Consider the following 26,958-nt stretch of genomic DNA (forward strand, 5'->3'; position numbering starts at 1 on the left):
GACCTTTTCAGAAAAAAATATTATTGAAAGCCCCAATTGCCAATGCGGATTACCAGAAGATTCTTATCATTTGTTTTTTGGTTGTAAAAATTATACCAATGCACGAAATGAATTGTTTTCAAACCTTTTGAACTTCAATCAAATTAACATTATTAATGTCATTTACTTTTGTGGGGAGATGAATCTCTGAGTGTCAATTTAAACCAACATATGTTTTTAGCTGTTCAAAGATTTATAAGAGATTGTGGCAGATTCTTGTAATTTCAATTTAACTGCCTAGAACAAATTCAACAGAACTGATTATAGGTGTACGTTTGTTCAATAACTTAACTATATTAGTAATATCCATTTCTATGTACTTTCCATTCTAAACTACTATACAGTTGTAAATTGTTATACTTGGTAAGAACCTTGTAAGTTGTAAGAACTTGTGTTCGAACCATTTGTATATGTTTATGCAATAAAATATTTTCAAACCAGAGTTATATATGTTTCATTGCCAAGTAATGAGGGAATATTTGGTATGAAGGCTTTCATTTTTAATTTTTAACCTGCATAAAACAATTATTATAGTTACATTGAAATATTCAGGATAATATATATAAGATATAAGAAAATAAGATATAAAAACTTAATTTTATCAAATAAAATGATCATACTCCGCACAAGACAAGGGAGCAGTTACTTGTCATCCTCCATGTGACAGCTTGACCGACGACGTGAGCTGACTTGAGGAGGCTAGGTGGTCAACGCGAGTTGACTATCAGTAAATCCTTTAACGTTATGATATTTTTGGCCATACACTACTATTTGATAAGAGAATTTAAAAAAGGTTTAGAATTCTTCTTCATATGAAGTTACTTATAGCCTAAAAATTACCATCTAACACCCTTAAGCCACTCAATGTTAACAATATACATAAACATATTTCATGTTTTTAAAACATAATCTGATTGTGTTTAATAATGGTTAAACAATAACTGTAAACAACAATGTATGATGTCAGTACAGAATAGCTGGGTAAATGGTTACATTCTTAAAAAAAAAATATGAAGCATAATATTTTCATAAATGAATGATGCATCAGTGTTGTTTAGTTTGGCTTAGATGTCGTTAGATTTACGTCATATCCTTATTTAGAAAATAAAATGATTCATAAATTTGTAAACGAAGTCCACAACACAGTTTGTATTAATTTTGATATTTGTTTATATTTGGATCGCCAATATCTTCGATTGTACTATAATCATCGTATCCACCATTTCCGAAAGTTGTGTAACCACTGCTTTCATTGCTTATGTGATGACCCTCATAAGGATTTCTGATAGAAGATGAAATATATAACAATCAAAATACATGTATAGTAGAATGTTCTTCAACATTGCATTACTATGTTTTATCCAACATACTACTAGATACACGTATCACATTCTTTATCGTATTAACGTTCGTCTATTTATATCCGTCATCCAGTTATATTAAATATGTACATCATTGTAAGTCTAGATTCATTTCATGTCGATGACCTTTGTCTCCGTTATTAAGTAATACATTCTAAGAAGTGCGTGCTTTACCACATAATGAAAACATTTATCCAGTGAACATTTTGTCATTAAAAAAGCATTAAATCAACAAAAAATTATTTTGCAAACGTAATTTTACCTAGTTGAATTATCTCGTCTTTTCTTCAAACAGTAGATTCCAATGACAACGGTCACGAGGAGGACGACGACACCTGCTGCTGATAGCCCAGCGTACACATAGGCTGAATTGCCAGTCTGTTCTTCAGGAGTTGTTCCTTTTAAAATACACTTAAAAGTACAATTACCTAAGCATGAAAATTACAGTAATGAAGAAACTATAAACTTTTTATAGTTTCTTTTGTATTTTTAGTTGTGCTAGATTTTGTTTTGTATTTTACACAAATAAATTATTTCTTTTGTCCTGAAAAGGGAATGGTCTTCCCGAGAATTTGACAATTTCAATTGTTTGTGTCGTTAGCTCTCTCTCTCTCTCTCTCTCTCTCTCTCTCTCTCTCTCTCTCTCTCTATATATATATAAAAGAATGAATCTGCATGTAGTTTGCTTCTATTATTTGCTGATTTTTGGATTCAATACATACATTGCAATTATAAAAATTGTGAAATATGTTTAAGAATACTATTATGAAGGGTAATCGTGATCAAAAATTTAGACCTGTGAACTTGTAAGTCCGAATATGCAATCATGTTGGTGTATGAGTCTGAGAATAAATCTGTGTAATTCTAATAGTGTAACCTATAAACGCGAGCATAAACTTTTTGGGGTTTGACTCAGTTATTTCGCATGATGCACATTTTGATGCTTCATGGTTTTTGCTAATAAGTTTAACCTTCAATTTTGAACATTTTCACTTCACAGTTTCTGCATCTGTATCTTCATGCACGGATATAGTACATCTGACGTAATGTCTACACGTTTGTCAAATATATGGCAAATGCTTGCTGCAGGACAAGGCATGCCGTAATCGCTGGAATGAACCAAAATATACATGATATTCAGTTAAACTGTTATCATAAGCTGTAATGAGCCATTTTTTGGATAAAAAAATCAATTATAGAAAACGATATCAAGCTTTGATTGTAACTGGACCAAACAAGAAGAGATGCATGTATGTATTTATGTTTTTTTTTTTAATATCGTTGTTGTGCATATGCATGATAAGTAATAAAACAATCTGGTACTGTTATAAAAAGGTTTTATAATTATTATTTTACGCACAGAATTTTGTTGAAAATTGAAAGGCTTCGAAGAAATAAAAAAGGGGTACTGGTATGTGAATGTTTTTAAATTATATTTCTTCTTTGAAAATTAAATTTCCGAAATTCAGGAACAGGTTGGTCAGACAAATTTGATCATATATTTACTGGTAGAGTTTGTATTATCAAATCTTATTTGATATATACTGTATTGAGAGTATTTTTACAAAACAACGTAGATGATTTATGGTAAAAAGTACATGGTTCCAAGTGTTTGTTCAGCTTTATAGCTCTCCAGCAAATTTTGATGAACCTAATGAATCGACATTAGGTACGCTATTATTATCCCGCAATAATTGCTTGAAATCAAAACAGTGTTGCCAATTATTTTCAACTTTTTTTTCTATATTACCGACAAAATGATTTTTTTTTAATGATTTATACACATTTTAATTGCACGACAGTCAACTTTATCTTCGGAATTTTTAATTAATTTTTAAAGGGCTGGGTGCCGCTACTCATGTTTCATCTAAATCAAAATTTAAAAACTGATGTTTTTAGATAGTTTATTTTCTTAATGATATCTCAGTCATATAATTGATCAGCCAGACGACTCCGTGTAAGTTTTCTTTTTCGGAAGCATTGGGGGTGGGAGGTGTCTTGACCCACCATCCGGTAGCGGTAAGGATGCTATTGGTGATAGTTTAAATTATTCTTTCAGCCGAGAATTAAAAAATGAAAAATGCGGGCATATGTATATTTATTTAAACTGAGTCATGATACGTAAAATTTTCCAGATCTAAGAAGATATCTGACATGATCTGATGCCTGTCAATTTTTTTACTCACACCTATTCTCGATATTCTCTTGATACAATGTGCATCGAGTTCATAATTTACTTTTTGAAAAATCCTAAAAATGTTTTTATCTAGAGATCATATGATAAAATCTGTATATTTTTTGTTTATTTTTCCCCATTCTGGAGAATACGGCATGCCTTTTCCTGCAACTAGCCTTTTCTATAGGTGATGTCACTGTTTCCAAATACGGTCGTGTCAAAATTATACAAACTTGTAGACTTTTTCGATTTGTAACATATCAACTGTGCTATTTTAGAAAACGGATTTAGAAATCCAGAGACTACAGAAAGAAAACGCATTTTAATAGAAACAGGTTACATGTAAATAACAAACAGTATTTTAAAGTTCCAATTCATAAATATTAATATCTTGTTGATTTTCTAATTATTATTAAACTTATTCTTTTGACTGCAGCTATATGACTATGTTATAATAAGAATTATAAATCATTGTCGTAATAAACGATATTCTTTCTATGATGAATGTTTGGAATGTTTTGATAAATCATGGAATATATTTATTTCTATCATTTACTAACTACTTTTATTCTTTTAATTGTCATACATATTAACATTACTATGTACATAACCTTGAACTCTTTCATTCGAATCTTATCTGATAATAGGAATGTTTATATAATTGATTATTAAACTCACGTGAACACAGTGTATTTGTATCGCGGTTCCACGTCCCGTCAGCTGTGCACATCAAATTGGTAGATGTTGTGGGACGGTAACCATCAATACAGGAGAAAAAGCAAGAGTCTCTGATCCTCCTGCTACAGTTTGGTGATAATACAACGCTGTTCATTGACACCGGACACAATATCGCTGTGGAAACAATCGAATCTTATACAGTTGTTATTAAAAATATCCTTTTTTATATTGATTAATATTTAAAAGTGTTAACAATTTCGATTTATATTACGGTGTATTTTATTTAAAAGAATTTTTTTTTTAAAAATTGCAAAAGTAAAGTTATTATTGACAGAATCTTTAAAATCGGAAAAATTTCAACATTTGAAGCATTTCATACGCCAAACATACTAAACCAGGGGTTTAAATTTTGGTAAGAGATAAATTTTATTTTCAATGACCATTTTTTCCAAGCCGAGTAGTTCGTTTTTTTAACTCTTAATTCAACAAGGTATCTCATGTGTTGCTTTTTGAATCTTATTTTGTGTAAAAGAAATAGTCAATTTAAACTTGTTTTTATAGGTGACGATTTGAAATGAATCTTACAATAAAGAAAAGAATATAGTGAAGACTTCCATTTACAAAACGTCACGTTGATAGCAAAACTCTACAAAAGATTTTTGAGTTTTTTTTATCATATTGAATTGTTCAGTTTTGCGCGATTTTATCATTAGCGTTAGTTGTCTCATCTATCCACGCTTGGCTTCCCTCCTATATATCCCGTATAACAAGATAAAGAGGAAACAACAGCAGCTGTACTATATAATCAGTTGGACCTAGCTTAATTCAAAACACTGTGACTGTTAAATTATGAATATCAAAACAACTATGCTAGTAGTAGTACTTTTGTAAGTATATGCCATTTACTTATTCTGTTGAACGCCAAGAAGCAGAGAACATTTATTAACATTTCGTAACAAATCTTTTTGTAATCAGGAGTTTACACATTTAATGAATTAGCTTATTTGTTCACGATGATCATGTACATAATTTATTAGTTTGATAATCGAGAGAAAAGACACTTTTTTCAACCAAAAATATTATCATATACATTTATTGGAAATATTATTGTGATTCTCAAAATTTTTGACTACCTTTTCGCAAACGAATAAACATATTATAAATTAGTTTTGTTTCAATACTTATTGTGTTAAAGTTAAGGTTAAACTATGAAAAAGATTTTAAGACCGACGATTGGCAAGCGAAAAGCAATGCTTGAACAAGGACAAAAAGCGAATATCATAGGTGGTTTGGGTAATTTAAAATGAGATGGAAATATCAAATCGCTATTTGGTTTTAAAAACATAAAATGATAACAATTCAAACAGAAATAATTACTTTTAAATTTCAATCATTTATTATAAAGAACTATTAGGATACTGTTTAAAACTATAGAATTCCCTAATATGTTTTACGGTGCGACCGTTGGGGCGAGCGCAGCAGGTGATCAAAAATGAATTATGATAAATCAATAAAAATAAAAGTAGTGACGTAAAGTACACGTAAATGAAGAATGCAAAATAAAATAAATATACCAATTTTCCAGTAAACTTTTATTATTCATAGTTCATAAGATTTTTTTATTTATTTATATACCAATCTGATTAAAATCAGATCTTAATAACGCTCCGAAATTCTGATAGTCGCTGAACAAAGTGTAGCGACATCAGAATTTGTCGGAGCGGATCAAAAATCTGATTTTGATCAGATTGTTTATATACTGGTCGCACGCCAGTATAGAATTCATCTCAGAAAAAATGTTGTTGAATAATAAAGATTTTAACATAATGTTTTAACATAATATTTCCTCTTTTCTTGCAGCAGACATTTTTCTTAAACAAATAAAAATTGACTTATCACAGAATCCCCCCTCCCCCGTTTAAAAAGAAATCAAATTTAAGTATAAAAAAATTTATTGATCACATAAGGAAAATGGATCCCCCGGTAGCATGTAGTACCGTAAATAGTAGTGAAAATAAAGACACTTTTGAGCAGCTAAAGAGCTAAAGGCATACCACGCACTCCCCATTCCTCACCCCGATTAGAATTTTCCTGATTTTGAGAATTTTATTTTTCTTTTTGCTTGTGAAGATTTTTTGAATGATGTTGCCACGCCCCATTTAAAAAAACGTTCCTGGAAATTACCGTAAATACAGTGAATAAAATAAATGTGAGCATTTATCCAAATGAGAGCAAGTTACAGCTGTTTCCTATCTCTGAAGTATGGAGGGTAATCGTGTTCAAAAATCCAGACATGTAAACTTGTAAATCCGAATATGCAATCGTGTTGATGTGTGAGCCTGAGCATGAATATGTGTAATTCTGATCGTGTAACCTATAAAACTCGGGCATAAACACGTGTAAGATTTGACTCAGCTCCTTCGCATGATGCACATTTTGCAACTTTATTGTTTACATTAGTTAATTAAACCTTCAACCTTGCACACTTTCAATCCGTAGTTTCTGCGTTTGTAACTTCAGGCTCGGCAATAGCACATCTGACATGATACAAGTTGACAAATGTAAAGTCTACAAGTTTGTCGAATTTTGACATGACCTTATATGGCAACTGCCTTGCTGCGGGAAAAGGCATGCCGTAACCGCCGGACCGGAATGAACGAAAAATTAACATAATATTCAGCTTAACTGTTGCAATAAGCTTTTAATGAACGACACCTTTTCTATCGAAAACACCGGTATTATTTTTAGAAAAAAAAATTGAGGTATGATTGAAACTGGACCAAACAGAAAGAAATTCATGTAGAAAAAAAATCGTTGCCGATGTGACGAATGCGCTAATTTCCGTAATATAATTCTCATGGAATTATAAAAGGAAATGCCTAATATCTTATATATCTCTAAAAAAATTGACATGTAATTTAAACTGGAATATAAGTAAATGCGTACTCTTTTCTAGAAATGAGACGGATCAAGAAATTTCCTAAGGGGGTAAATATATTTTGAGCGGCATGGGGTTCGAAGACCGCCGTGAGGTCCCATGTAACTCCATTGCTTCTGAATTCTAAGAATTTTGAGAGTGAATTTTTAACCGGGTTTCCGATTATTGAAATAGTAAAAATTGCAGACGGGTGAGTGGCTGTCAAAAAGGTACCCTTATTGTACCGATAACTCCTCGAACAGTTTTCAAGATAGGAAGTTGTTCTTTTGCAGATCATTTATACGTATATATCAGAAGTATGCAAATTGCTAGGATTTTGATTTCTGATTATTTATAAAAATATCAGCTGTTGAACTTAGTCATTTTTGGGCAAAAACATTGCATATAGAGTACCCCATTTTTACTCTTGTTATTTTTCTGAATTAGTTAGAATAAACTACCTGCAAGGATTTGGTAATTTTTCGCGGAAAAATTTATGTTACTTTACATGTATTTATACCTTTTGTTGTTGTGTAAGTGAAAGATAAATAATAACACAATCTTCAATAATGATATAAAAAACTAGCGCATATTTTTTGTGCGCCGTAAATTGAAGTTTTACTATGGGAGGCACTGTAGCTCAAAGATCGTCCATCTGTATTTTTAGACAGGGAGCTACAGACCTGCAGCTAGTTCACAAGTGGCTGTAAAGCTGTATTATACTAGCTCTCCAGAAATTTTTTATCAGCCAACTTCACAAAGTGAGTCTGTATTGAACCGACATTCAGGACGTCATACTCAATCCCGTAATAATTGCTTAAAATGTTTTTTAAAAAATGTCAATTTTTACCTGCATGATAGGCTTTTTTTCTATATATTGCCGACAATGCAAAGAAACATTTCTTAAAATAATTTATACACATTTTAATTTCACGACAGTTAACCTTATCTTTGGAATTTTTATTCATTTTTTTAAAAGAGGGTGTCGCTTCTTATGTATCATATTACCGGGTAATCACAATCTCAAAACCAATGTTTTTAAATAGTTTGTTTTTCTTATCGATAACTTTGCAACTCAGCTGACGGACCCCGTGTAATTTTTCGCGTGGAGGGGGGGGGGTCCTTGTCAGAACTTTGTGGTAGCGATAAGGATGCATTTGGAGATATTTTCTTAATTCAGCCGAGGCCTATACTTTAACAATTTGTTGCATGTACTCTAATAACAGTGGCGTCGGAAGCAAATTGAAAGGGGGGGGGGCTAAACTAATCATGAAAAATATTGACAAGAATTCCCATAATCATGAAAATTCTAATCCGTGGGGGAGGGTATACCAATAACTCCAATCTTACCTGCCCAATCCCCCCCCCCCAAAAATCATGAAATTCCTAATCCGTGGTGGTGGTGGTGGTGGGGGGGGGGGGGGGGAGTGCTAGTATACCTACTATGACTCTAATTTTCAATATCACTATTAATATTTCATTCTCTTTAATGTTTTTTAAGGAACACTTTTGTTTGTTGCGAGGAAAAAGTAGGGGGGTTGATTCCTCCCTGTTGCTATGTTCCTAATGGTTAGGTCTAACTTGGCAAAAAAGTGAGGGGGGGGGGGGCTCCCCCCTAGCCCCCTCCGAATTCAGACGCCTATGAATAAAAATGCGTATATATCTTTATACACGTGTATTCAAACAAAGTCATTAAATGTATTTTTTTCAGTTCTAAGAGGATATCTGAAGCCGATCGAATTCTTTACTCGCATCTTTTATACATTCTCTTGATAAAATGTACACCAATCTCATAATTTAATTTTCCGAAAAATAATACTCTATGAAATGTTGTTATCCAGAGATAATATGATTATAGGCTTACCTAAATTTTTTTTTTATTTATTCAGTCCCTATTCCGGCGATTACGGCATGCCTTTACATGCAGCTAGCCTTTTTCTCTCAGTGACGTCACTGTTTCCATATAAGGTCATGTCAAAATTCGACAAACTTGTAGACTTTACATTTGTCAACTTGTATCATGTCAGATGTGCTATTGCCGAGCCTGAAGTTACAAACGCAGAAACTACGGATTGAAAGTGTGCAAGGTTGAAGGTTTAATTAACTAATGTAAACAATAAAGTTGCAAAATGTGCATCATGCGAAGGAGCTGAGTCAAATCTTACACGTGTTTATGCCCGAGTTTTATAGGTTACACGATCAGAATTACACATATTCATGCTCAGGCTCACACATCAACACGATTGCATATTCGGATTTACAAGTTTACATGTCTGGATTTTTGAACACGATTACCCTCCATACTGAAGAAATGTCTCGATTCGTTAGCTCTGCAAGATTTTGAGAAGATTTTGGTATTTATATTTCAGCAGATTTACAATAACTACTTAGAGTTGTTTCCCCTTATTGTGACGTCAAAGTTCACGTCCGTCTAGTGTAGTCTGTCTCTTTGAAAACACACTAGAAAAAACTACGCGAAAAATATTGATTGTTTACTTAAAAAGCATGATGTTCTGAAAATTACACAATTTATCTGTTTCTCAAAAGTTTTACTTTGATTCTCGCGAGATGGTATCCAGTCTAGTGAGATCGGCCGAAATTGAGGAATTGCATTGTGGGTCGAAATTTACTGACTCCGAAAAATTCTGTCGGATCAATGTGCAAGAAATCCATTGTGACGTCACTCGAAAGGACGATAACTCCGTTAGTCTTAAAAGTAATGGAAATTGGCGTTGTGTTATTTACAATGCATGTACATAGTCTTTTATCTTGTTCTCGTGAGAGTGTGAAACGGGAAACCATAATTACAGGGAACTACTGGGACGATTAAAACAAGGCATTACTGGTCCGATTTACTGACGCCAAAAAAATCCGTTGAATGAATGTGCAAGTAGTCCGAATTTTCTATTCACACACGCCTTGCCGGTAGAGCTTGCTTCGCGCCGGCGCTGCGCGCCGGCGAGCTGCGCTCGCTATAAAAGGCCAGTATAACTAGCAGTGTTTTCTTAAAATTTGATGACTTAAAAATCACATGCCTTCTTAGATAATAGACAGGCATACAAAAATATAGTTAACTTATTATATGTAATATATCATATAATATATATTATAATATTAACTTGCATTGGATGCTTAAAAAAACCTAAAATGGGCAAGATTGCGTTCGGATTATGACGAAGGGTTTTATCATCAACGTGTTTTGTCATCAAAATTGTACTTTGAGTAACAAATTAAATTTGGGAGAGGGCGGTCTAAGTTATGGAACTTGTGCCCAATCCCAATTGTATTTTTGTACAATAAAAATATGTTCAAATCAACAAATTAACTTGCTTTGCAAAGAAGGTACTCATCGTATGTTTATCCAAATCATAAATAATTAAATAATATATAAGATAATATGTTTTACGGTGTGACCGTTTGGGCGAGCGCAGAAGGAACCACAAATCTGTCATCATTGTTAAATGCAACCCGTGGACTTGCCCTAACCAAAAAACTTTGGCTTTGTCTCGAAAACTTTTACCATCGCAAGGAACCCGAAATTATCAAACTTTTATTCCAATGGCCCCTTCCTAGTCTTAAACACTTAAACAAACTACCACTGAGCATTAATAAAATGTTAAACAGACTTACATTGTATTAAAATATTTTGATAAACACAACGCCGTTTTTTTTTATGTAGATACAATTATGTTTTATCTTTTCTTTACCTTTTAATAATGATCATTAAAATCAGTAAAAATAAATTTTGTTTGTTATTTCTCATTTTTTTCCTTGTTGTAACCCGTGTTTTAATTATTTTCCTCGGTGACATTAATTTTGTCTTAAATCTTTTTAATTTTTGTACGCTATATAAGCGTTGTAGACATGTGCCCTCACCCCTTTCTTAGTGTGTGATATCCAATATTATTTGACCACATATGCAACTATATAACAAATACATGTACCGGTAGATATTTTAACAGTTTAATTCTTTTCATTTATCTATCATTACAAAATGACGTGGCTGCACGTAGATCTAATAATGATTAGACTTTTCTTTCTTAATAATTTTTTGTCACCTACCTAACGTATGCATATATGATTGGATCAATATGACAATAAAATTAGCATGGAACTTGCATGTGTATTTACTAAGCAAAAAAAAAAATCATCAAAACAAAACTAATCAGCCAAAGAGTCACCGTTAACACTGATACTGAGTACTTCCTACATGATCCAGTACATATGCTTGATCCACCTCTAAATGTATCGCGGGAAATTAAAACGCGAGATCTTTCTGACGTCATAGTTTACATTCTTTTGCGCTCGACAGTTTTCGTAAATTGTCGGACAAATTCGGAGAAGGAAATGACGTCATATGTCAGCAAAAGTTCAGTATTTTTACGTAAGCTTATGTGTTGTTTACTGTAATGTTTTAGAAGGATTTTTTTTTATTGTTAAATGAAAATGATGTATGCGATGTAGAGGTAAGAATTTTCCGTAGAAACACTTTCTGTTCCACCATGTTGCTATGCACCGCAAAGGATCACTGGGATAGTAAAACGTTTTCACGTGGCCTCATAAAATTTTCTTTGAACAATGTGCAGATTTCAACTCGAATTTCCTCCGTTCGTACACGTTGTCTATGGAGCTCGCTACGCGAGCGGCGCTTCGCGCCGCCTCGCTGCGCTCGCTATTAACCAACGTTTGCATTTTGGGTGTGAAAAAATAAAGTGCTAAACTTATTAAACAAACAAATTTTGATAATCTTTCATCACTACTATATTTTTAGACCAATCATGTAGAAGATCATCTTAATGGAGCTTTGAATCCCCTATCCTTTCGCCAGTGTTTGCTGCACTCTACGCGATCTTTGAGACAGAGGTGACATTTTTATGAATTTTTAACTGTTTTCTCATCTATATCAAAGGTCATGTAGTGTGAAATCTTAGTTGTGTTTGTAATCAAATGCAAGTCTTTGGCTTGTCTAGATCGCTGAAATATTCGGGCGGTTGCCGCGCCCTGCTAAGAGAGTGGGTTCTGCAGGTGTAGAGTTCAAATGTTGGCCGGGGTGGGAATGAACCTCTAATATGGAGAATTTGTGTGTCATTGTCACTTTGCGCTTCATTGTATATGTTTTATAGAAATATATTTAGAACATTAAATGCATACCTTCACACAACGTATCTGTTGGCAAATTCCACTGTCCTGAAGACCCACAGAAAACAGAAGTATTGATTGCTGATTGATAACCGGTTTTACATACAAAACTACATGAGTGACCGGGGAACGGTAGGCAGTCGAGAAAATTCAATTTCTGCAGCAAAGTTGGACATCGAGATACTAAAGCAATAATATAGCTTTATAAGAGCATATTAATATAATATCTTTGATAAATACTTTAATTTTAAATCATATAATTTCATGACAATATTTACCTCCGTGACAAGTTAATTGATCTGCTTGGAGATTAACGTTGTCTTGACAACCACAGGTTCTTCCCGTTGGGGTTGGAAAACAAAACGTACTGCAGAATCCATTCTTGCTCGAACAACTTAAGCTTACTTTTAACAGAGAAAAATATATGGGAAAACAATAGATGTATGTTTATATAAAGGAAAACATTGAAACATTAAGGAATTAATATACATTTACCGTCTTGAATTTCATCGGCATAGATATCGAGGCTGTCTAATCGGCCGAGCTCTGGATGATTCGACATGAAAACAGCCTTTAACCCAGTTAATTTGTTAATTTTAGTGATGCGTCTGAAAAACGAAAAATATAAACCTATAGATAAGATTCATAAGACATAATTGAATCATTTTCTATAGTTTAACACGAATTAAACACTTGCTACAATTATCTCGATACCATAAGCGGGTGTTTAATACTTTAATTAGTACTTAAGTAATTATGACTTTAATGATTTAATGAAGGTTCTGTTAATGGTCTATGAAAGCGCACAAAACATGACGTTTGCAAATTAGTCATTTACGTTTAGAAACATGAAAATGTGCTTATCAAAAGAAACATAAGATTTTAGGTAGTGACTTGTTATTTGAACCAAATAAGATAAAATAGATCATGAAAAATGAAAATAAAAACAGTGTTGATCGCTAAACGAATATCTAAAGTAATCGAATCAAATGGTCATCTCCGAATGACTTTTTACGATTATTTACCAAAATATATTTGCAAATGGTTCGAAGCATTCGGTCCTCTGCGCTACTAAAATTACATCTACCATTCTACGAAACACAAGTGTGAGAACAAGAGTGAACAATTTGTTGTACAGTCGTTTGACCAGTTCCGAATAGGGTTACGAATCGGCTGTGCTGGTCACATACTTGAGCGATATTTTGAAATCAGCATTCTTTGTCAAAGTAGCCCAGATGCCTGCAATTTAAAATGAACCCTTGATAAAGTTCATCACTGCATGGAAAGTTGTTAATAATTTTAAAACTTTTCGCTTGTCATTTAACCGGTTACGAATAAGTCGATGAGTTCCGAATACCTTAGCGGTTCCCATACAATTCGACCCCAGACTAAACATTTGGACCCAGGACGTAATTAATAGACCTGTCAGAAGATATAAAAAATAAAACCATTCCAGATACTGGTGTTTCTACTGAAAAAAATGGCAAAATAGGATATGAAAAACCAACAAAGTCATAAACCGAGAAAAGCAGGGAACAATAATTTTATTTTCTATCTAAACAAAAACATTGTACTAAAATTACTTAATACATTCCTGTGCTCCATTTAATGTAAACAAATGAGTGTATGTAAATAAATAAAAGTAACAGCAATAAAATGAATATGTGATCATTCATAGAATAGTACATGTACTAACTGAAAGAATAATGAATTACCAGGAGGTAAAATGAGTCTTGAAAACTTGTAAAATGAAAATGGACATGATGGAAATTTTCTCAATTAATAATTTTAATAAATTGGGAAAAAAACCATAATTTGGCATTTAACTATACATACAATTGTTCATTTTTTTATGTAACCTCCAATGCCATGGCATTCCTCTCAGGCATTTGTCCTATTGCATTTGAAATTATTTCTTTGGCATAATTGATGATGTCTGGTGAACATGTGATTACATAATCACAGGGAATAACTACTCCCCCTCCCTTTTCCATAACAGGGGGCTAGGGAGGAAAACTTGGGCAAGGTTCTCCTATTGTCATGGCATGTATTTGGCAGTTATTTTCTATCAATTGACGAAATGCAAAACTTAGACCTCTAGGGGCATGGCCAACTGGCAAACCAGCAATGTCACTTAGTTTTAAATTCCTTTTCATCTGTTGTAACATTGTGTAAATCTGTTGGAAAATATGTTAACTCTGGAATCCAAACCAGAGATGCATGTTGGTCAGTTATATTGGTATACTCGAGATCGACAGGTAATCTTGTTGGAGAGTCTGTAAGATTCATCGGAGGCCGTATTTCATATACGTGATACCCCTTTATCACAGAATTCTTTATCCACACTTCAGCACTGGTATGGAGGGATTTCTGAAACAATACACAATTTGTAAAAAAAAAATAATTGCAACTATATAAATATACATAGGATAGAAAACATAACATAAACTGCTAGTTTTGATGAACAGTACTGGTTTTACTAATTTAAAATAAATGAATATCTTGTTTAATTTTCTGAAGCATTTGGCAATACACCATGCAATACATTGTATATGTAGATGTTTTTCAACATTCAAGTTAAAAAAAATCTTGTTAATGATAAAAATGAGATATTGTTTAATTAAAACATTATTACACTCATTCAATTTCTTCTGCACAAAAATGGCAAACAAACTCATCACTTGGTTCAAAAGTTTTCTCGCTGGAATATCCTAATGGAATACAATCATGGTGCATCCATTTATGACAGTGATCACATTCTACCCACATTGTTCCCAATTCAAGCTCATTTTCATCTTCAAAGCTGCCTAAGCAGACTGGGCATATTGTTTCACATGATGAATGGACTCTTGTCTTTTCTAGTAGTCTTTGCTGTTGTTGATGATGTCTTTGAATTGGATTGTTTCTTTCGAGGTTCCTTTGCAGAGGGTTTTGCTTTCCCTTCTTTTTCTTTCTTCTTTAGATAACGTATCTTTGCTGCCTTTTCTTTTTCTGCCTTTTTTCTTGCTAAATTCAGTTTTTGCAAAGCCATTTGTCTAATGGAGTCTGCTGATGTCAAACTGTATGGCAAAGAACTTATAAGTTTTTTAGGTTTTGGTTTACTACAGGTAGTTGTTAGTTTTGGTAATCTGATTACTTCTTCAAGAGCAGGTGATAACTTACTCGATTCTGGTTTATTAGATGAAAGAGTTATGTCATTGCTTAAATGATCTTCTTGCTCCTTATCATTTAAAGCTGCACAAGCTAATAAATACAATCCTGGGGTAGATGAAGTTTTCTCACTGCCTTGCTCAACATTCTGAATGGAATGCTGAATTGATGCATGTGTATGAGTCTCCTGATTCACAGCATCTAGAGCATAAGGATGAGCTTTCTCTTTCAGTTTCTTGTACACTGTAAAGCCAGGAGATAGCCCTTCAATATCCCAACCCTCCTCCAGTCGACGCTCATATCTTTGTCTTGGTGTTCCTATAGTATCACTGTAAAGTTGGAAAGCCTTACTGGCTGCTGTTGACCCATCATTTTCATCAACCCTGGTTACAGTTGAAACCCCTGTCTCATGAACTTCCTCTGTATCAGTGAAAGTATGGGATGGCTTAAGTTTGTCATTTGAAATTGCAGACCTTCTCACAGGATAAATACCAGAGCCTTTGAATGCTCCTATGACAATGCTTGGTTTACGAAATGCGATGTACGTTTCATGCAACTTCAAGGCAAAGTTCTTCTTGTCAATAGGCTTGCCCGGATTTTCACGAGTGTTTTTACGCACTGTTTTGTACCACTCTTTTTTCAGCGGCCCAAACACACCTTTGTCTAATGGCTGCATTAAGTGGGTAGCATTTGGTACTAGCCTGTAAATTTCAATTCCTCTACTACCTGCTTTTGTAAATATGTCCATGTTGATATGTGAACTTACACTGTCAATCAAAAGTACAACTGGTCTGTCATTCTTGTCTACATTGTTATCGAAATGGTCTATGAATGCAGAAAAAGCATTTGAATCCATCCATCCTTTTGGTGTGTAATGAATAACTGAGCCTCTTGTTGCACCTAACAAAGGATCATATGCTGTAGGTTTTGGTGAAGGATACACATAAAAGGGGGGTAAAACAATTCCTTCTGCACTGGCACAATACATGACTGTCATGCGTTGTTTTGTTGACCCACCTGATAAATGTGGAATGTCATCTGTGTATCTCTGTCTGGTTGGTCCTACAACCACTCCAGCTTTACTCCCCATAGTGAAACCAGTTTCATCTGCATTGTAAATTTTATGTGGTTTATCCAACAAGTTTCTCTCTGAAAGAAATGCTTGGTACTTCTGAAACCAATCATCTACAATCTCTTTAGTGACTTTGGAGCGAGAGGCTTCAAGAAGCGTTTCTTTCCTTTTTTCTAATATATCTGAATGCCTAGCCATAAATCCATAGTACCAAGGATAGCTTGGCCTGCTGTCCTTAAATGGATTTTTTCTTTTGTCTTTTTTCAAGAAGCTCTGAACCAGATTCAGGATATCAGATGGTCCCAATCCCATCCCCCTTAGTGCCATTTCACATACATAATTAGCAATAGCATTCTCTTCTTCAGTTGTTAACACAGGGGGAGGACCATTCCTTCTTTCAACAGACACAGTGCCACTTACTCTCCTTTGAAGGTAGCTGAAAGATAATTTGTATTTTTCTGCAGTTTTATTTATACTCTCCCCTGACCGTACCTCGAAAAGAGCCTTTTTCGCTCTGGACTCCTTTGATGGGGATTTGGGAAATCCTCTCCTATACTTTCTCTTTACTTTTGATGCTGTGAGAACAACAGGACTACGGGTGTCAGTACTAATATTCTTCTTTCTCTTTACTTTCCCCATCACCGATAATTATCCTTAAAAGTGAAATAATTAAATAATTATCACATATATTTCTATAACTGATACTAAAAATTGACATCAATTATATTTGCAGCAGTTGTATTTTACATCATCAGATAGGCCTAACTATAATGCTTGAATAATCTAATGAGTGCTAATTTAACCCTGCATGCACAATTACATGTATTACTTACCACCCCCTCCCCAATTATTTTACCTCTAAAGCTAAAGCAAGTTTAATTACTATTTTCAAATATTTATGGCTGATATCATAAAATAAAACATTAATTAATCATTTACTACTGGCATCGTCAATTAATGAAACACTGTACTCATGCACAGGATTGACAGGAACATATGTAAATCATGTATCACGTGGTGCTGTTTTCCCACAGTGTTTATTTCTGCTATTCGGAACTGGTAAAATGACACCGGGTGGAACTTATAAAATTCATTAGGGACCTACAATTTTATTGTCCGAAACCTTTTTGTATCTGTAAGAATAGATATCATACTTACTTCTGATAGCCGTAATGTTGCTGCTCGACAAGATCTGATGTGTGTGCAGACGATTTTCTGCGCTCTAAAGCGTCGCTGTAACCAGGATTCGCCGCATAGTGAAAGTAGGTCGATTAAATAAGTGCCAATATCGCACTCAAATTGATCGGGAAAAAAATCATAATTATATATCAATCGGAAGAATATTTATATGCCTACATAGTATAGGTATCAATTTATTTTTATATGTTTTTCTTTATCAATTATCAGCTTTTAATTCCCCGAACTATTCGGAACTGGTCAAAATTCGGAACTGGTCAAACAACTGTAGCCTTTCCCTAAGTAATCTGCAACTTTTTGGTGAAACTCTATAGTCAGGAAAAAGAATCAAACTTTCATGTTATTTTTTTTTCATACACAAACGTTTAGAAACAAAACTTTTGGAAGATCCACTAATACATTTTAAATGAGTTGAGATGCTTGCATTTTTGTTTTCTTCTTGTACTTCCGGTTTTTATATAATTGAACAAGGCATTCGTGAAACAACTCGTTTTATTTAAAATAACTTTTTGAATGGATTAACCACAAAGCTATGAAAAAAACCCTTCAAAGCTCTTTTTAGTCCCCTACCAGTTTCACCGGAGGGGACTATAGCTTTCCTCTGCGTCCGTCAGTCCGTCCGTCGGTCTGTCCGTCCGTCCGTCTGTCTGTCCCACTTCAGTTTTCCACACTTTTTTTCTTTAAGCATTTGAGGAATAATATGAGACTTGCTGAACAGCTTCAAAATGTCAAACTACAGATCAAGTTTACACTTTTGTAGCGTCTGATTGACATATTTTCGAGAAAATAAATTTTTATATTCAAATTTGTTAATGTTCGGGTTCGTTATCGGGTTCGGTGTGTATTGAATAAACGAGGCCAGTATGTAGTCAGTAATAATATCGTGCGTTACTTGTACCATTCCTTTTATCATTTCTAACCAACATAATATGTAAACGGTGTGACCGTTGGACCGAGCGCAGATTTAACACAGTGCATTTTGATTTTTGTTTGATAAAATCTATTTAAAACGCACACAGTAGGATCCTCCTGCATGGTTGCCTACTCAAATCATTCATCAAAGTTAAACTAAACGTCGCGTGCTCAGTCTACATTATGACGTCATATTTCAGACGTAAAACGTTCAAGTTTTGTCTTCGGAAATAGCCGAAGAGATTTACGTTATTCCGAACTTTTTTTTATTTCTTTTTTCGTTGTTCATCAATTTAATTCATCGGAATGCCGCTGTAATAAAATTGAATAGGCCTACCTTATCAAGTATCTAAGAGATCAGTTCCTTGACGTTAATGTTTTTATTTTCCATCTGATAATTTGATAAGACATACATAGAACAAGTCGTGTTTCTTGATTAAAACACTTTTGAAACTTATCTGGTTTCCTTTTTAATTTCTTTAATTCAAATCACCTTCTATTGAAACACTAGAACTTATTTAATCGAGTCTAGGGGCGATAAACATCGATAAGTACCATTCAATCAATAATTGAACTAACTTTTTGAAAACAAAATGGCTGCCAATATGGCGGCGCCCAGGGCTGGAAGAAAATTTTTTTGGCCTTAGAACCTCTGATTCAACTTTCATTTTTCCCTGATTGTCTTATATATACGTGTTACCATTAATCCTCGCTTCGCGAGGCGGGCTTCGCCCGCCTCCCGCTGCGCTCGGTATAAATTCTGTAAAATAGTGTCAAGCATTGTGTTGTAAATTTAATCGGCAGGTTTTTTTTTGTATCAATACAATCGGGTTCGTTGTCGGGTTTGGCTGTTTAACTGTTTGGTTTGATTCGGGGTACAGAAGACGGTAAGAAATGATATTGTGCATAACAGTGCATTGTTTTCACAAATTTTTACCAGCGAATACAGAATAGACTTGGCGAAATTACAGGAGATGAAATAAAGAGTATTATTTTTCCTATTTTGTATTTAATTTCTATATCAACTATATAGTTTGATTTTCCTCTGTTCTTTTATCTCTGATTAAAGCATGACATCTCGTTTACAATAGCTCTGAAATAGTTGTGTGCTTGGAAACTTTCATAGAATAATACAAACCGGTAGGGGACGTGTATTGCTTATGCAATACTCTCAGAATGCTTGTTTATATAGCTCATTCTTCCTTTGAAAAAAAGTGATGTTACTTCTTATCACGTCTAGCACGTACAAATGTGTAAAACTCAATTGATAGGCGTAATCTTTCAATCGTATTCAGTACGGTATCATTAAATACATGTATTACTCTCCGGTTAAATAGTTAAAAAATTTTTTTTAGTTTAACTAGCCGTTTGAATCCGTAACGCGGATTTCCGGTTAAATGAGAGAAAAAAGAACAGAAAACGCATAAAACTAAAAATTCCCAAATAAAATCGTCCGTAAACTGAGGCGTCCAGTTATCTGGCGTAGCATTGATATAACAAACTAACTGTCTATTCCATGCCGTGTAGAAGAGATACTGTCCATGGCTCACAATACTCATTAAATGGGCATCATTATCAGTCGATATAACCCTACGATTTCCACCGTTGAGGTTAGAGGATTCAATGCGATTTCTTTTCCCATCTGTCCAGTACAATCTGTTCGCTGTATGGTAGAAATGTGTAAATGTATTACAAGTTTAGTATCAGTAATTTTAAAAAATCACAAATATGACAAAACAAGTAAGTGTAATGCATTATTTACATGTAAAATCAATAGTCAGTCCGTTAGGCCAGCCAATCTGTGTTGTTGCAATGTAGATTTTGGATGTTCCGTCCATATTCGTTCTGCCTATTTCAGTTATGATTCCGAGTTCTGTCCAAAACATATATCTAAAAGAATGGAGGTTTATTTTCTTCAAACTGCAAACACTTTACATTTAAACAAAAAAAATATAATAATAAATAAATAATAAAAAAAAAAGCCAGACAAAGAAAACAAACAAACAAACAAACAAACAAACAAACAAACAAACAACCAAACAAACAAAACAAAACAATACAAAACACAATAAAACTTAACGTGTAGAAAAAATAAGCTGTTTATTATATCCGGCAAAACCAAACTGGATAGAATTATTTATTTGAATACCCTTTGGAAGGATAGAGTGCTATATCTCTAGGACTATGGAGGTTATATATCAGCGTTTTATGGAGAGATGTGGATCTGTGAACTACTCCAATATAACTCTGGGATGTAGTAGGACCTACAGCCGTATAGTACAGATTACCCGTTGAGTAGTCGATCGCCAGACAGTCAGCATACGCAAAACCTAGAAATAAAACTACGTGAATTCTCTATTTACCGTCAAATATATTGACATAATATTTACCAATTACTTGAAGAAATGAACAAATTCTCTGTCATATCATCATATACAGAAATAACGATATGCATTTTTCTCTGGGGAAAAATATTCTTGATAGAAAGAATTGAAACAGTGTCCCCCTTTCCTTAAGTTGTAGTTTTCATGTAGTTTACAAAAAAGTAGAAATTTCGCTTATCTGCCCTTGATCAAACATAAGATTGATATCAATATGCATGAGAGGTGGAGCTGACATTATCAGAATAGTACTAAAATTATATTAGCATGAATAACAATGCCATGTATAAAATTTATTTATTTAATTTCACCATAACCCCATCTATTCTATATGGTACAAATATGCTATTAACTATCGCTTCAACAATTAGACCACAACCATGTTAGCACAGAAGACTTTAAATCAATGCTTGACAATTTAACGTGTTCGAAAACATTGTCCTAGTTAGCACATAACATGATACCTTACACGTCACGTGATAAAAATTTTGTATTCACAAAGTTACCTGTGGTGATAAATCACGTGGTGAATTATAATATTCAACACCCATCACCCCTTGGTTACAACAAGGGAAAGCGAAAGTAAGAATAAGCAGTATTTTCTAATTTAAACTATGAGCGCATGTTTGTCTATTAATCTCCCTTTGACAAAACTTTAATAATGCAAATATACAAATTCTGTTAAACGGAGAACAATAGACATGCGCTGACTGTGTAAGAAGTCAGTATAAAAGTTTGCATCCTCAATATCGTATGGAGATTGAAGAAATCGTGATGACCCCCGCCTATGAAAACAAATTCGTACTTGGTAACAACATACTTTCATTTAACCTAATTACGTAAAGTTGCAGTTTAGATGTTGACCATTTCTGCAATTGAAAGAAAAAATCTTCTTTTAAAAGTTTATTTTCTTGAAAATATCGCATGTCCTTAAGTGCAGTCATTCTTCGTGCGAAGCGTAATGTGTTCGCAAATAATGAAGTTTGCCAGATGCCTCATAAGGACAGAACTTTGATCAGTGGAGCCGAACACAGAAACATTGATACAGAAACTAAACAATAAGGAAACATAATGGTACACACATAGACAACTTTTACCTGTAAAATTTTATATATACCTGTTGTGTAGAATAATGTTTTGTTTGTTCCATGCAGCGATGTAGTCATTATGGTATTCGTGGACAAATCAGAGAAAAATAGCGTCCTTGTTGTTTTATCAAACGCTATTCCAGGAGGTTTGTTTATTGATAAAGGTACTTTTACAACCCTGCCTGTATGAAGATCAATCTGAATTATTCGACCATGTGTGTAATCTGACACAATAATGAAGCCTGTTGTTAAAACATCTACAAATATAACAAATACTTAATATAACCATGCAATGCCTATTTGAGAACACGTATATATTATCTAAAGTTATTTATGACTGAGTACTTAAAGATAGGGTAATGTTTGCATTTTTGTCATAATAATATTCGGTGATTTTATATATATATATATATATATATATATATATATATATATATATATCAAGCACTAACAATCAACAACACTCGTTATCTATAGTGTTGGATCAAAAAGATACACGGTTATGAGATGAAATTAAAGAAAGCACTAAAAATAACTAACAACACGAACATTAAAGTGAAATATTGTCCAATTTTCGCGACAACTCGTCCCTTTTTCAGAACGTCAGAATTAGAAACTACATAAACTACAGAAAAATTACAAAAACTAAAAAAAACTAATAAAAACTACATAATCTACATACTACGGATTTAGTATTTTAGTTCTGTAGATGTTTTTCTCCTTTCATATGTAATTTTATTTTGTTGTCCAGACGAAGGGACAGGTTGCCCCGAAAATATGACAATATTTTGCGTATTGTTCGTGTCGTTGGTTATTTTTAGTGCTTTCTTCTATCTATCTATCTATCTATCTATCTATCTATCTATCTATCTATCTATCATTAAAGACATTCAATTTTACTTTAACAAATGCAATCGGTCTTTATTGTGGGTAAATACGAATAGTATAAGATGTATAAAGATTATGGCATTGAAAAACTTTAATGATTTGCTTTATTACAGGTCAAGGTATTCGTTAATTTTAGCCTTGCAAATTTCTGGTACGTGTATGTGCAATTTATGAGCTTGAATTTGCTTTTTAAGATGCACACTGTTTCACCAGTATAGATTTGATAAACCGTGTGATTAAGTTTGGCATGGGATGTTTGTTAAGGAAAGGGTCTTTTCTGGTTTTCGACTTGTTACTTTCATTAAATGTTCAATAAATCAAGATGAAAGAAAATCAAAATACCATATTTTTCTTTCTTGTTTACTATCATAAAACTTTGCATAGAAATAGTAATCAAAGTTTTGAATCTAGCAATGACTATATTTTTGGCAGAACGTTTGCGTAGGCAAATATCACGTTTTTGCAATTCATAATTGTTGTAGATTTAGGAGTCTATTCAGCATTTTTAAAACAATAACATTAATTTTGGATTTTTTTCAACTAATGTGAACTAACGATAAGATACTTGGGTTTTAGAGTATGTTTTTAGAATATGAGTTGCCAATCAAATTACATTTTTATTAGCTTTTTTAACGCTTATTCCATAAATAAATTCATGCAAAAAAGTGCTAAAATCGGATTTTCTCTCTTATTAAATGGTCAATAGTCATGCTTTTTTGTCAATTTATAGATTTATATAACGTCTGCAAAATATGTAAATATCGGAAATATTTTAATATTTGAAGCATAAAAAATAATCAAAGTATCTTCAAAATATTAGAACATTAGAGGAAATGCGGGCTAAGCAATATCAATTTAAGTTTAAATATTTATTTCGCTTTAGTAGCACCAGCTGATAGTCATTTTAATTTTTTATCATTTTATTGAAGAATAGAAACTTCATGGTTTAAAGAGGTGTCTACATAACTGCAGATAACTACATTTAATTTTATCGTCCTTTAAGTTGAGGGAAATGATAGGGACCTTGACCTGACGTTTATGCGTAAACAAGAAGGTAAAATTTGATTTAACTAATAGAATCATTAGGTTATATAATCTGTTTGACTATGTCAAAATTTCATGAATTTCTTAATATAAGAAGTATGTCTAATAACGAGAAGACCCTTCTTATTAATATAAATAAAGGAAGGTGTATGGAGTGTTCTTCCGACAATTTGTAATCACTTTTAATCTACCCTTTATTTTGTCCTTGATAATGTTCTAAATATTTGGCGATCTGTATAAATTTTTTTTTTACATTTTTGTCGGCAACATTGACAATCCAAAAGATCTGGCCAAAATTCAACTTAAACGGCGTGTTCCAGATATCAAGAAAAGGCTAGTATCTCGAGTCACTACCAGATGTCAAGATGTATGCATTGTTCTTAACCACCTGCGGGATAGGTACAACTAACTCACGTACACCAAACCGTACGTCTGTCTAGGACAAAAAAGCACTAGCTCAGATTACTAAGAGCTAACTAGGAATATGCCTATTTTACTGAAAAATCCACAATAATGATACAAAGTCCAAATGATTGGAGAAGGGTGTTATGATATATCTATCATAAGGTACATACATTTAACTAATGAGACAATATTGTCTTGCCGAGATAAAGTAGTCATCTATACTACTTTATTATAATAATAGACTCGAATTTTTGGGCTTTAATACCGAGAAATCGGAAGAGTACTGTCTTTTGTTTTATATAATCTAAACATTGATACTTAAAGATGAGCAATTTGTTTTTATTTTTTCTCTATGAAGCTTCACTAATTAATAATCAACGAAAATTCTTTTTAAAAATCCGAAAATCATCTGTTTTTTTTTATTTTACAATCTTGCGCATGTGCATTACATTCACGCTAAATCACCGGAGGCTCTTTAGGTTATGTTTCCACAATATCACATTTGCATGAATAAACTCAAAAACGATAATACAAATACGTGTAAATTTTCATTGAAAATTCGCTATATTTTCTGTTCATCAAAGAAAATACGGGAGATAGCTCTAAATCAGTGCATTTAATATGAAAAATCCCGAAAGTTCCGAATGTCAACGCGGTGTGTAAATTTGAAGCGAGTAAAAAAAGGAATGCGTTCCGTGTTTAGTCTCTGTAGCAAAGAAAATACGTGTACGTTGGTGAAGAATTTATTTTTAGATGAAAGGTATTTACAGTCTCAAAATGGTTTGTTATGAATAATTTGGCGGTTATTTTCAATGCAGCTTCATTTTCTCAAAAATCGTTTCGGAGCTATTCTGTCAAAGTATAGTTTATCTTACAATTGCTATTCCTTTTTGGAGGTGTGCAATGTCGGTAGTGTTTGCATTAAGTCTTATGAGGCACTTAACTACGAAAACAGGCACGTATCATCGTTTATGAAAGTATATGAGAGGGGGGAGCCAGACAACAAATCTTGACAAGCAAAAAGAAAAAAAGACAACTTTCTAAAATCGTCAAAAATCCTTATCCTTGGGTGGAAGGGGTGAAGAGGGGGTAGCGTAGTATTCCTATAACTTTAATTTCACTCCTAAGGAGGCAAGGGGTCAACAAATTTACCATCAGATCTACCTTAAATTCTCAGTAATGAATTGTCTAGCTTCAAATTGCATATTTATTATTCAGAAAAGAAAAAAATCCATATATTTTTCCTTTTAAATTTTGGTATTTTCATATATCTTTATATACATTATTCTTCTTGAACTGACCACGACCATCGTGGTCTCTTTATTTCCTTAATTTCATTTCAATTTTTTTTTACATATTCCATATAAAGTGTGTGTGTGTGTGGATGGGGGGGGGGGGGGGGGCTCCATGATAATTCAATTTTTCATATGCAAATTCAAGAAAAAGTCGGCTGAGAATAGCTAAAAAAAACACCAAAAATATCACGTTTGTATAAAAAACGCATTATGTAACATATCTCGGATTTCAATATTCAATATTGTTGAAACAGGAAGCGCCTTAAGAGAACTAACTTGAGTCTATACACATGTCAACATATCAGAATTTCGGAAACAAAAGTCAACAAACACGTGTTAATATACCTAATTTATTGTTTTTTCTACTTAAAAACTGTACTATTAAAACACCATCAAGGACGTGAAAAAGAAAGGCATTTTATTAAAGGTTTTTTAAACTACACTGTATAGTTTAATGTAAACATATGGCGTGATGATAAAATATACAATATTTATTGTGTAAAATGTAAACATATGTACAGTTTGATAATAAATGATGAGTACCCACCACTGTCACAACTCTGATCTGGTTGTAGCTGTAGGCCAATATCGCATTCACATCTGCGACCATTTTCTTCTGGAACGCATAATTCTCCACACCCACCATTCAAGATTTGGCAGGTACCTGAAGTCATTAAATCAAATTTAAATGTTTCATAAAACGTCACCAAAGCACCCCAAAATCATGATCCCGAATCTGTTTGCAACTTTTAAAAGATATAAATAATGCACATATAAAATGGAAGAATAAGGGCTGAGAGAGAGAGAGAGAGAGAGAGAGAGAGAGAGAGAGAGACAGACAGACAGACAGACAGAAAGACGGAGTCATTTAAAGAATGTAGTGCATCATATTAGACATCGTTTTGTTTCTTTGTAAAAACCTCGTTTGTCCTTTTCCAGAGAGGAATCAAACACAGCGACATCTTTTAAAGTTTTTAACGTGTTTAATTCATATGTTGCACTAATATCGGTCTTCCTTCCAAAAAAACAGTTTATCTCCGTTTATCCATCCGAAGAAATCCTGGAAAAAATAGTAAATTTATAGAAAAAAATTATACTGAAAAAACTGATCAAGTGTTTGAAATAAATAAAATGACCTTATATACAAACGCCCTTGTAGCTCCATTTGTGATGATGTGACTTTTTATATCAGAACCATTTGTCTTCGAGCTTTTGA

The 26,958-nt window shown here is 33.2% G+C and overlaps 1 protein-coding gene across 1 annotated transcript; it reads right to left on the bottom strand.

The window, feature by feature from the left end:
* Positions 1-511: 511 nt before the first annotated feature.
* LOC136272610 (low-density lipoprotein receptor-related protein 6-like) lies at positions 512-26,728 on the bottom strand. Its single transcript, XM_066074376.1, has 12 exons — positions 26,663-26,728; positions 26,290-26,406; positions 22,140-22,367; positions 20,791-20,971; positions 20,404-20,531; positions 20,148-20,304; positions 12,806-12,918; positions 12,589-12,714; positions 12,323-12,493; positions 4,255-4,428; positions 1,663-1,798; positions 512-1,321 (listed from the first exon to the last, which is right to left on the bottom strand). Exons 3-12 carry the CDS (start codon positions 22,186-22,188, stop codon positions 1,192-1,194), a joined length of 1,365 nt encoding a protein of 454 aa, XP_065930448.1. The 5' UTR covers positions 22,189-22,367; positions 26,290-26,406; positions 26,663-26,728; the 3' UTR covers positions 512-1,191.
* Positions 26,729-26,958: the final 230 nt, after the last annotated feature.

The sequence above is a fragment of the Magallana gigas genome, chromosome 2, assembly GCF_963853765.1.
Source record: "Magallana gigas chromosome 2, xbMagGiga1.1, whole genome shotgun sequence".
In the NCBI taxonomy this organism is placed as follows: Eukaryota; Metazoa; Mollusca; class Bivalvia; order Ostreida; family Ostreidae; genus Magallana; species Magallana gigas.